This window comes from Rhamphochromis sp. 'chilingali' (assembly GCF_963969265.1).
Source record: "Rhamphochromis sp. 'chilingali' genome assembly, chromosome: 13".
Classification (NCBI taxonomy): Eukaryota; Metazoa; Chordata; class Actinopteri; order Cichliformes; family Cichlidae; genus Rhamphochromis; species Rhamphochromis sp. 'chilingali'.
This window is the reverse complement of record NC_137940.1, coordinates 30,541,201-30,553,225: the sequence shown is the minus strand read 5'-3', so window position 1 is coordinate 30,553,225 and position 12,025 is coordinate 30,541,201. Positions and strand designations below refer to the sequence as shown.

The window sequence follows — 12,025 nt, the reverse complement described above, 5'->3', positions numbered from 1 at the left end:
CCCCCTTATCCTGAAATGTATAAGACAGATTGATATGCAATTTGAGAATTTTGGTTAAAAAATAAATAAAGCAAAACCTCTTTCACTTCTACTTATCTTCTTTAACAGGTCTTGACATTAGCTAGAAACAGCCATCACTGCTGAAATTGAACAAAAATGAAGCTAAACTGCAGAAGCAGTGTGTGAAAACCTAAGCATGCTCCATGATTCAGTAGCTCGTAGAACCACCTTTAGCAGCAGTAAGGAGTTTTCTGTATGACTTCATCTGTCTCTCACGTCACTGTAACAGAATTTTGGCCCGCTCTTCTTTACAGCATTGCTTCAGTTCATTGAGGTTTGCAGGCGTTCGTTTATGCACGGCTCTTTTAAGGTCCCACCACAGCATTTCAGTCAGGCTGAGGTTTGGACTTTTACTGGGCTGTTGCAACAACTCGATTCTTTACTTTTCAGCCATTCTGTTGTAGATTTGCTGCTGTGCTTGGTCAACTTGTGCCAAGCTATACAGGGAGTGAAGAATTATTAGGCAAATGAGTATTTTGTCCACATCATTCTCTTCATGCATGTTGTCTTACTCCAAGCTGTATAGGCTCGAAAGCCTACTACCAATTAAGCATATTAGGTGATGTGCATCTCTGTAATGAGAAGGGGTGTGGTCTAATGACATCAACACCCTATATCAGGTGTGCATAATTATTAGGCAACTTCCTTTCCTTTTGCAAAATGGGTCAAAAGAAGGACTTGACAGGCTCAGAAAAGTCAAAAATAGTGAGATATCTTGCAGAGGGATGCAGCAGTCTCAAAATTGCAAAGCTTCTGAAGCGTGATCATCGAACAATCAAGCGTTTCATTCAAAATAGTCAACAGGGTCGCAAGAAGCGTGTGGAAAAACCAAGGCGCAAAATAACTGCCCATGAACTGTGAAAAGTCAAGCGTGCAGCTGCCAAGATGCCACTTGCCACCAGTTTGGCCATATTTCAGAGCTGCAACATCACTGGAGTGCCCAAAAGCACAAGGTGTGCAATACTCAGAGACATGGCCAAGGTAAGAAAGGCTGAAAGACGACCACCACTGAACAAGACACACAAACTGAAACGTCAAGACTGGGCCAAGAAATATCTCAAGACTGATTTTTCTAAGGTTTTATGGACTGATGAAATGAGAGTGAGTCTTGATGGGCCAGATGGATGGGCCCGTGGCTGGATTGGTAAAGGGCAGAGAGCTCCTGTCCGACTCACCTGATCTGAACCCCATTGAGAACCTGTGGTCCATCATCAAATGTGAGATTTACAAGGAGGGAAAACAGTACACCTCTCTGAACAGTGTCTGGGAGGCTGTGGTTGCTGCTGCACGCAATGTTGATGGTGAACAGATCAAAACACTGACAGAATCCATGGATGGCAGGCTTTTGAGTGTCCTTGCAAAGAAAGGTGGCTATATTGGTCGCTGATTTGTTTTTGTCAGAAATGTATGTTTGTGAATGTGGAGATGTTATATTGGTGTCACTGGTAAAAATAAATAATTGAAATGGGTATATATTTGTTTTTTGTTAAGTTGCCTAATAATTATGCACAGTAATAGTCACCTGCACACACAGATATCCCCCTAAAATAGCTAAAACTAAAAACAAACTAAAAACTACTTCCAAAAACATTCAGCTTTGAAATTAATGAGTTTTTTGGGTTCATTGAGAACATGGTTGTTGTTCAATAATAAAATTATTCCTCAAAAATACAACTTGCCTAATAATTCTGCACTCCCTGTAGTTGCTGCACAGGCAGACTCACATTTGACTCTAGAATACTTTGGATCGCTTTAACATTTAAAATGCTGAGACCTGTGAAGTTTAAGATGTAGCTCTTGATGGGCTTTATTGCAGTTTCTCAGAGCACTGCAAGGTCTGATCTTGAGTTAAGTCTCGTGGGACATCCGCTCCTGGGAGGATTGGCAGCTTTCTTTAGTGTTTCTCACTTGTGAATAAATTATTAAATTGTTTGGAAAGGACCTGATGAGCCTTCCCAGATTGATGGGCACCAACAGTAATTTCTCTTCAATTATTATATACATATTGATTTATTCTTTTTATTTACTCACTCAGCTGCAAAGGAGAAATCATGAAAGAAATCTTCTGCTACAAAGGTTTTAGACTTTGTTCACAGCTATAAAGCTACAAGGAAAGAATCACAGTGACAAATGAGTCCTGAAATGTATATGTGGACATGTGAGTGCTGCTTTAAGACATACTGAGGAGGGAAAAAGAAATAGTAAATCTATCCTTTCGACACGGAGCCCTGTGAAGTTCCCTTGCCAAAATTAGCAGGCTCCTCATTCATGATAGGAAAGGCAATATAACCGGCATGTAAATATCTCAAAGAATTTCCAGTTTATGAAGGTAATCTTATAGCAACATTTATAGCTGAACTCCTTGCTTACAGCTTTAATATTAGAGCTGGAATTAACTGCACAGCTGTTGCAAGCAGCTATCTGACTCAGATGTGCGCCTGTCTGGGTTACTCACTGCATGTGTGTAATGCTTGCAACCTGTGCAGCTGGTGCAGACACACACACACCGCTCTTTAAACCTGAGACCACCAAACGCAGCAGATTCTCCCCCTCTCCTTCATGGTGTCCTATCATTCGGTGTCATTTCTATTTAGGGCTCCTCCGCTGTTCCTCGTTTCCTCACTAACGCTCAGATAGAAGCACCAGCATTTAACTCCTGCACACCATATCGGAGGGGGGAAAAAACCCGCTGGGAGGACCAAGGGAACACTGCACGTGATCGAGAGAGGAATGTAGAGCTGGATTCATCACAGAGACACCACACCACTGGGATTTTATGTGTGGCTTTACGCTTCCTTCCTTATACTCCCTAGAGGTGATCTGTGGAGGACTATGCGTGACCATACAAACAGATAGAGCAACGGACCAGCTTTGATTTGGCTCATGGATACACTCAGCGTCCCTGGTCCATCCGCTTCGAACTCGGATAACGAGTCCCCTGAACATACTCCAGACCCAGATTCCTCCCGCCACACCACCCACACTGGTGGGCAGAGCGGGCTCGGTGGCCTGGGATATGGGATCAGGGTAGCGTGGCACCACCTGAGGCCCTTCATCCCCTTCTTTCTCATCAGTTCCATGGTGGTAGCTCTCGTCTACCTGATGCAAGCCATCATCTACGGGGGGCCCTTCAAAGACCCGCTCTTCTTTGTCAAGTTTAATGAGCGCTGGCCGCGACCGACTCCACCCCGAGTGGACACAACGTCCTCTACCGAGCTTTTTGGTCTGATCACCCCCTCGTCATTTGAGGAAGTCCATGTTGACGTGCACAGAGACAACGGCACAACGTGAACTGGAATGTAGAAAAGAAGGACTCCAGGGGGACCACACGCTGCTCTTGGATTAAAAGAGCACATACTAATATTTGAGTGGGAGACATTTCCCTGCCGGTCCTCTGTCCCTCTTAAAATAAAATATAATGGATGAAAATTTTATTTCAGCAGCTGAATCAGGTTTCTTTAAAATCCATTTAAATATTCAGTGTGCTCCAGCTTTTGTTTCTCTTATGAAACAAATAAAAGTGAAACTACAATTATTTTTTACAACTTTTGGAAGATTTTGTTATTTGCACTGAAGGTTCTTGCATGGCGCTCAAAATGTATAAATCACTACCAGTTTTATACATTTTTTTTAAAGCAGAAAATGTGTCTGTGCGATTTGTAGAGTGAAGCACTTATGATTTTAAATGCTTGGCCTGGTTTTCTCTCTGCACTGAACAGCAAATGTGCTTTTCCTGTACGTTAAATAAAGTGTCAGTCGTCCGAGGTGGAAAAGTCAAACAGTGATGTTCCAGCATCGCAGTCCTGTAGTCTCCCTTTTCCTGATTTGTGTTACTATCCCAGCTCTACGCAAACACTGTCCAGGAAGCACTTAGAGGGAATTTATTACTCTAAAGAATGTAACGTTTGAACAAAACCAGCTTGAATTGTCTAACTCAGGCTTCTGAAGCCTCATTTTGACCTCATCTTAACGGCAGAGTTTATTTTTTTAGACAAAGTAAAAGGTGTAAATTGTGTCCCCCATCACCTTCAGCCTTTCACAGCTGAAAATGCTTTATAGACTTGAAAAAATATGAATCTATCCTTTAACCTTCCAGTGGAGTTAATGTACTTTTCTACCTCTCACCACTAAAATCCAGCTCCTCTGTTCATAAGTAGAAAATATTCACGATTCTCTCCGTGAGTGTTTCCCCTATAAATGCATCTCTTGTGCTCATTACTCATTGCTATCACTGTATATAAATATATGCTTAGAGAGCAAGAGATGTAGGATTACATCCTACTTCAAAAACTACTGGTGGATAAAAATAATTTTATATTGATATGCTTACTAGCCAAGGTCCCTCATAAAAATTGTTTATCTCACATTAGACGGTGAAAAAGTTGAGTGGTAACTTTTAACTGTTATGTGTCTGTGCCATTTTAAAATGTCATGTAATGTAATAACAACTGAACAAATCCATGTGTTAAAGAGTGAAATCAGCTGTGGTTGAATTGTGTTGTTATTATTATTATTATTATTATTATTACTGCAAAAAAGTGTGCTAAAAACACAAACAGAATATTACAAAACGCATATAAATATGATAATAATAATAATACTAATAATAAAGCAGTTAACTCAACGAATTAAACTATAATACAATCTAATTTAACTGTGAAATGAAAAGAAAATACTATCTATCTATCTATCTATCTATCTATCTATCTATCTATCTATCTATCTATCTATCTATCTATCTATCTATCTATCTATCTATCTATCTATCTATCTATCTATCTATCTATCTATCTATCGATCGCTTACTCTTCCACTAGTTTCTGGTGCCATTTGACGAAGACGGAGGTGCCAGCAGTGAATGCTCTCTCTTTGTAATGTGTTTGTGTATCTTTGGCCGGCTGTTTTTTTTTTTCCTTGGGGGGTGGCCGTGGCGTCTGTGCGGTGACGCTGCCGCCCCCTAGCGGCGAAGCGGAAGACTGCACCGTTTCCTCTGATGACAACGTTGACCTGCGGCTGACCCCACTAAAATCGGACAAAAAACAGCCCAATAAAATGCTGTCCGTTAAATATATTTTGTGAAGTACATTTATTTTTAAAAAAGAAACGGTTTTATTTTGTGCCTCGATAGTGGATCTGTAGAGAGTTTTCAGGCCCGCAGACGGTGAGTAAACCAGGTGTCTGTCACATGGCCGACTTTAACAGCAGCTTTAATTAGCAAGCCGGGAGAGCGTGGTTAAAACAGGCCAGATATGCTGGAAGGTGATGTTAGAACAGACGTTTAGCGGTCTGTAACATGTTAACTAAGCTAGTACAACTCTTTTCTCTGTGTAGTCTGTTTGGAGTTCACTGCTAGCTAGTCCTCTGATACTAACCAGCGCGCGGGCTTTGAGCTGGCCCCACATGACTCGAGTTTAAATGTGCTCAAAGACTATTTATTGCTGCAAGAAATATTTAAGATTGCCCATTAATCCACACTATACATAATAATAAACTATAAAGCTGCTGATAAAGGAGAAAGAAAGCTCGACCTCAAAAATCTCTGTTTTAATGTGCAAAAATTTCAAACTCAAAAAGTGTGTTTTTGTCCACAATATCGAAGCATTTATTGTGCTAATGTCCAGGTGAGCAGGGATATTTGCTTCACACTCCACACACATGTCACCTTCCGTTTCCACTCCTCTCTGCTCCCCTTCTGAAGTGGATGGGGAAATGTGGTGCTACCAAAAACCAGGGTTTGATACCCTCCTCCTCACTGAGCTGCAGAGACAACAACAGTGCAGCCAGTTCTGTGACACTCTGCTTAAGGCAGAAGGTATGAGACACACATACACAAAAAACCCAAAACAAAATTTTGCATGTGTTAGTTTTGCTTTTAAAGGTTTTGTTTTTGTCATTTCTCCCTGTCTTGCAGGGGTGTCTATACCCGCACACAGCTGTATTCTGTCAGCTATCAGCCCCCACATCTCCTCCGCTCTGTCCTCCACACCGACTCCCGCTGCGGGGCAGAGTCGCCTCTTGGAGTTTCGGGCTCTGGGTGCCTGCACCTTGCTCCACTTGGTCAGGCTTCTATACTCTGGAGAGATGGCTGGGGAGGGTGAGAGGGAGAAGCAACAGGCTATTTCTGCTGCGGCCAACCTGGGCATCCACGGGTTGGTGGAGGTGACGAAAAGGGAGTGTAAGAGCAGGGATGGGGTCGGGCAGTGCGCCGAAATAGGAGTGCAGACGGAGCCTCTGATGTTTGAGAGTGAGGAGAGACCGAGCAGGTGGAGGAGAGAGGTGAGGGATGGGAGCACTTTTCTGTGGAAAGAGATGATGTCAAATGGCGGGAAGGATGTGTGCACTCAAACAGACGAGCTGCAGATAAACACAGCTCCACCTGCTCACCCAGCAGTATCGTTTGAGACCATCGATATGAGTGCTCTGCAGAGTATACAGCACTCAGACCCCCTACTTGTTCCCCCTCAGATTTGCCCTGTGTCTGTCCTCTACCCTCCAAATGAACTAACACCTCAGATATCCTCTGCTCCCTTAGGTTCTATACCTGAAGCTGAAAGCACACCTGTTGCTGTTGTGACCCAGCCGTACACATCTGCCCCCCCATCCCTCCCTCATTTTATGAGCCAGACAACCATCTGTAATGCTGACCCCCAGAGCGGATGGGCTGACCAAGATGTCACAGTGGCGGAAGAATGGGAGGAAGAGCAGTTTAAACAGTTTCAAGGCAACATCCCAGGATTCATCAGCTACTTTCTGAACCCTGACAATGAGGAGGAGCCCCGCAGGGGGAGAGCAGGCCGCAGGCGAAGGTCCGGGGTTGGAGGTGCCAGGAGAGCCGAGACGGGCGAGGAGAAGCGTGGGAGACCACGAGCAGGAGGGAGAGGGCGTGGTCGGGGAGGATTAACTCAAATGGTGCAGGAGGTGGGGGTGAGCAGGTTGCAGAAGTTGTTCTTGCTCAGGTGGGGCATGAGGACGCCCAGGACGGGTCAGGGAGGCGGAGCTGCTGGGAGGAAGCTGTGCCTGCAGACCAGAGAGGTTGTGAAAAAGGGTGCACGCTGTGAGAGGAAAAGAGGGCGTGGCATAGCGTGGGCATTAAGCCAAGTTGGAGATGTGCTGCAGTCTGGTGAGGTCGGAGGAAGCACCACTCAGCGTGGAAGGAAAAATACGGGGCAACAGTTTGAACAGGTAAGCGAATGAGTGTCCTGTTTGTGGCATCTATAGAGTGTCAAAAGCTGTAATTAAATAAAATTATAGGGTCTGGGAGCTCAAAACTAAACCTTTGAGGGTTTTTACACCCAAAAATGAGAATTCAGATTTAAAACAGGATGTTACATTTGCTGCTTCTTTCAAACATTGTGACCTGTCCTTGTTTGCAGGGCAGTCTTCCTGTGCGGAGGCCACGAAGGTCCAGAGCCAAAACAGCAACATCGGCTTCCTGTTTTCCCACACCTATGCAGTTTACCAATGCACATACTCTATCTACCTCCAGCCACTCCTTCCAGGCTTCTCCATCTCCCCACCTGCCATCGCCTGCAGCCTCCTCTCCACCATCCTGTCTTCCTGTCCCAGCCCCACCACCTCATGAGGAGCAGCCTGAGCAGATCGATCGTCTTCTGGAGGAAGTGATGATGGGACTCGATATTTTACCAAACAACAAAGGCAGCGCTTCACGTGCTCACCATCCCCTTCCAGCAGGTAGCAACACTGGCGCCTCTGCCTCTTCTGAAATCACCTCATCCCAAAACAAACCGCAGAGCCTTTCTTCTGAGCTCCATGAATCCACTGAGGTTGCAGTTGTTGCAGGAGCAGCTGGTCGCTCCAGTTCTACAAATGGTGTGGTGCCAGTTCTAGAGCGGCCGTGCGAGGGAGAGCTGGGTGACATGCTGGACCACTTCCTGCAGTCGTTTGAGCAGCATGTTGAAAGCTGTCGTGCAAGAGAGGAGATGGAGACGAGTGGTGTGAGCTCCACAGAGTCCTGCCAACCTCTCACTCTCATGAACACTTACAAAAAAAACAAAGATCACACTACAAACCCCTACATGCCTCAACTACAAAGGAGCACCCACAGAATTGAGTGCTCTCAAACACCTGAGCTGCACATTGATGAAAACGAGTCTCAAGAGAGCCGCTCACAGTCACGCAAGGCCCACGCTGGCCGCACCGTTTCCCCCAAACACATAGAGGAAACTAGACTGACTTCAAAACGACAGAACAAAAGAAGGCAAAAGCCTTATCTGTTCTCACTAGAGAAGAAGAAGGTGAAGGTGAGGAAGCCAGACGATGCGGTGAACAGAAACCCTCATGCCAGAAAAGAGAATCAGCTAAAGCAGATTCCTGTGGTGAACCTGGAGAGGAGAGAACTGCTGCCGGTCAAAGTGGCAACGCCGCGACACATCTGTCAGAATCTGAAAGGCAAGGTGGGAAATATTTCAAATAGCTAACTGGCAGATCGTTTAATTTTGCCGTCTGTCACCTGCTAAGTAAGTGAATAATAACAGTAATTAAATATGTAAGTAAACTGTATTTTTATAGCACATTTAAAACCAAAAAGGTTGCATTAATATTTCCATTGTCTATATCAGGGAGATTATCCAAATTATAAATCAATGATTATTATTTGGGAGGTTTTTAACCTGTGTTTTAATAAAAGGAGTTAATGAGCCCAGATTATCCTTCAAACTGTCAGTTTATAGTGGATGGCCAAATAATATTTCCCCTGGTTTGGATTTGTTTAACTCTAAGAAACTGTGGGACGTGCAAAATGTACTCACTGAGCCTTCTTATGGGTCAGCGATCTTCCTGATTCCAAGGTAAATCTGCATAGCGATGAAAAGAAATGTGCGGATGAGTAATATGACCTAGACAGAGCGTAATAAAGAAAACAAATAGGCCCCTAGATAGATCCCTGTGGAACTCCAAATGTCAAAGCTGCCGATGCAGAGGATTATTTTCCGGTTAAATCAAAACTATCCTAAATTTAATAGAAGATTCAAACCAGTTAACCCCAAAGCCTCAACTCCTGCATGATGCTTTGCTTGTTTAAGAATGGCTATACTACTGCATGCTTACACAGTACCTTTAGCAGAAGCTAGGTTTGCATTTATAATGAACTAGTAAGTTTAAACTTTAATTGTATACTATTAGGACATAGACCTTAAAAACGCTGTAAAAATCCCCACAGCGTGTGAGACTCTGTGATTACCAGACGGTGCATCCCAAATACTGCTACTTTGAGCCAGTTTGTGACAACTGCTAACGTTTGAATGCTGACAGATATTTAAAGTTACCACACGTGGATTTTTCCCCCACTCAGTCATAAAAGGCTCAGTGGTGTATCTACTAAAAGTCTCGGACGAGTACAGATTTCGTAACCTCGACCTCACAGTCAAGGTCATGGGTCAAGTTTTCTGAAAATCTTGTGAATGCAGTCAGTTAAGAAGGAAAGCTTTATACCATAGGTTGCATGTAATAGGAGGCTGAAGGGTAGCACTGTTTTCAGTATTTTCCATGTTTAGACTATTGTTTTGTACTTTTATAGTTCATTAAGGTGAATCTGTTTTACAGGATGCTTTACCCTTCCTCGAGGAGCCACTTACAGCCAAACGCCTACCCTCAGCAGTTCAATCAGGGCGCAGAAGTAGGGGCAGACCCAGGAAAAATGACCCTCTCAGCTCATCTAACAGAGAGTGTTCAAAACCACCCATTCTGGCACAGCCTGCAGATTTCTGTGTTGCGGATGAACAACTTGAGAAAAACCAGGAGAGACGTGAGGAGGAGTTGGCTGTACAGTCACACGAAGAGGTGGGGGGGGCTACGAGGAGGGGACAGAAGAGGGGAGCAGAGTCAGACGAGGATACGAGTGATAACGCCACCGTGGCCAAGAGGGCTTGCTTTGAGACACCGACACAGCCACCCACCTCTGAACCTGCAGACTTTACCTCTAAACTAGGAGCCACAGATCCTGAGGAGACAATCGATGTAGAGACTGTTTCTCCGACCGGAGCCTGTTTACAAGAAGAAAAAGAAAATCTCCCGTGGAGTGAACTCAGACTAGCTGAGGGAAGTCTGACAGATGAGGAAGTACAGAGCAGCGCTGATGAGATCATCGATGTGGATGGAGACGACGAAAACTTTGAGATAAAAGAAGAGATTCAGACTCAGAGCAGAAGAGCGCCGACTGTGTTTGCTGACCTGCAGCCTTCTGTTTCACCCTCACAGTCTGCAAATGGAAGCTGGGACGTTGTCAAAGATGAGGTCATCGATGTGATTGGAGGCTCCAGTCCCATCCCTGAACCGGTGACCATCACGTGGACAGAGTCTTCAGAAGGTGAGGAAGAAGAAGGAGGAGAGCTGGACGTTGATGTAGTCGGAGAACACAAAGACAGCGCTTCATCAGTGATTTTCACCGCTGTGATTAAAGACCTTGTCAAGGGAAACGTTCAGACTGAGGTGCGCTTTCATTAACACCTCTAATGCCCCCTTCTTTTCTGTTCGTGTGATTTCTTACATTGGTTCATTTAACTGCGTCTATTTCAGGGCTGGTGACAAATGGTCGACGTAGATGTTCATGAATGTTTGTCTTCTCTCTGTATTGTGCTCACATCCACGTGCAAACATGCTGACAATCACACCAAGGATGTTTGTGTTGCTATTCCACTGGGGTTTAGGATAAATGGAGCAATATGTGTCATTTGTTTCAAGCAGTGAGGAAAGACCTGCATCCTAATGCGTAACATTGTGAGCTTAATCAGAACAAAAGACGTGTGTTTGTGTGAAGATGTTTAGTTTTAAGCTCTTCAGCTGAGTATATAGAGACAGCTGGGATTGTTCATAATTGAAGAATTTTATGTGTTACAAGTTTAATATTACTCATTTGTAACTGTTAAGCAAAGTTTTTTTTTTTTAAACTGAAGTATTGGAAATACATTTAAAAAATCAGGTTTTTGTATGTAAAGAAAGCGTTTTTATTAGTTGTACATATGACAGTAACCGTGCATTACGCCTTAATCATGCTTCAGCTAAAAATCGACATCACAACTTAATCTTCCACGGCGATCAGAGTCGACCTGACCTGTAGTTGCATTTTTCCAGAGCTGCACGTCAGGTTACGTTGTAAGTTACGACGTAGATTTCCCGCTGAAGCGTAACTCAGTTAGTTGTAAATATGATTGGTCATATATATATATACATGTATGTCAGCTTCTGTTCTGCCAAAAATTTCCAGAAAACTTTCAGCACTCCTTGTTTTTATGTTTGTTTTCGTTTGCTAATGTTCCCCGTGGCACTTTTGGTTCAAGGATCTGTTTCCTGTAATAAAGATTTTTCTGTGATGCTTGTGACCTTATTACTGCGCAAGTGGATCTGAAACAACAAACAACAACAAAAGCCTCAAAAGTCCAATCCTATTTTTTTTAGCTTCCGATCAGCCAGACCTTCTTGTGATTTTTTTTTACGTGCTCTTGAGCAATAGTTCTTCAGTCTTTCTGAAGGTCAGGGTTTTTCTTTGGATACTTCTTTAGTTAAATCCATTAAAAAAATGCCACAAATTGCTAATCCATAAAAAACACAGTTTGACAGACATAAAATGTTTCCGAGGTTAAAGCTCTTATAATGAAAGCTGTTCTAAGGTCGGACAACTCAAAACTATTTTTTTAAAACATTCCTCATCCAAAAAAGGGAAAAGGAACATACAGCTTGTTATCAGCACTCAGTTTAAGAGCCTGTGTCATCAGTGCCTATGGAATTGGCAGCTTTGCACATCTGGAAAGGCACCATCAGTGGTGGAGGGTATATAAAAGTTTTAAAGTAACATATACTCCCATCTGAACATCTTCCAAAAAAAAAAAAAGAGCTGCATGTTTGAGCAAATCAATGCTAAATCACATACTGCATATATTAAAACAACATGGCTTCACAGTAGAAGAGTCTGGGAGGTAAACTGTCCTGCCTGCAGTCACCATCTGAACAC

General features: G+C 43.5%; 1 protein-coding gene across 1 annotated transcript; it reads left to right on the top strand.

The window, feature by feature from the left end:
• Positions 1–5,049: 5,049 nt before the first annotated feature.
• LOC308408931 (uncharacterized protein) lies at positions 5,050–11,286 on the top strand. The gene is made up of 5 exons (XM_080901414.1): positions 5,050–5,221; positions 5,682–5,872; positions 5,972–7,242; positions 7,434–8,474; positions 9,622–11,286. The coding sequence occupies exons 2-5, from the start codon at positions 5,716–5,718 to the stop codon at positions 10,519–10,521; spliced, it is 3,369 nt and encodes a 1,122-aa protein (XP_080757540.1). The 5' UTR covers positions 5,050–5,221; positions 5,682–5,715; the 3' UTR covers positions 10,522–11,286.
• Positions 11,287–12,025: the final 739 nt, after the last annotated feature.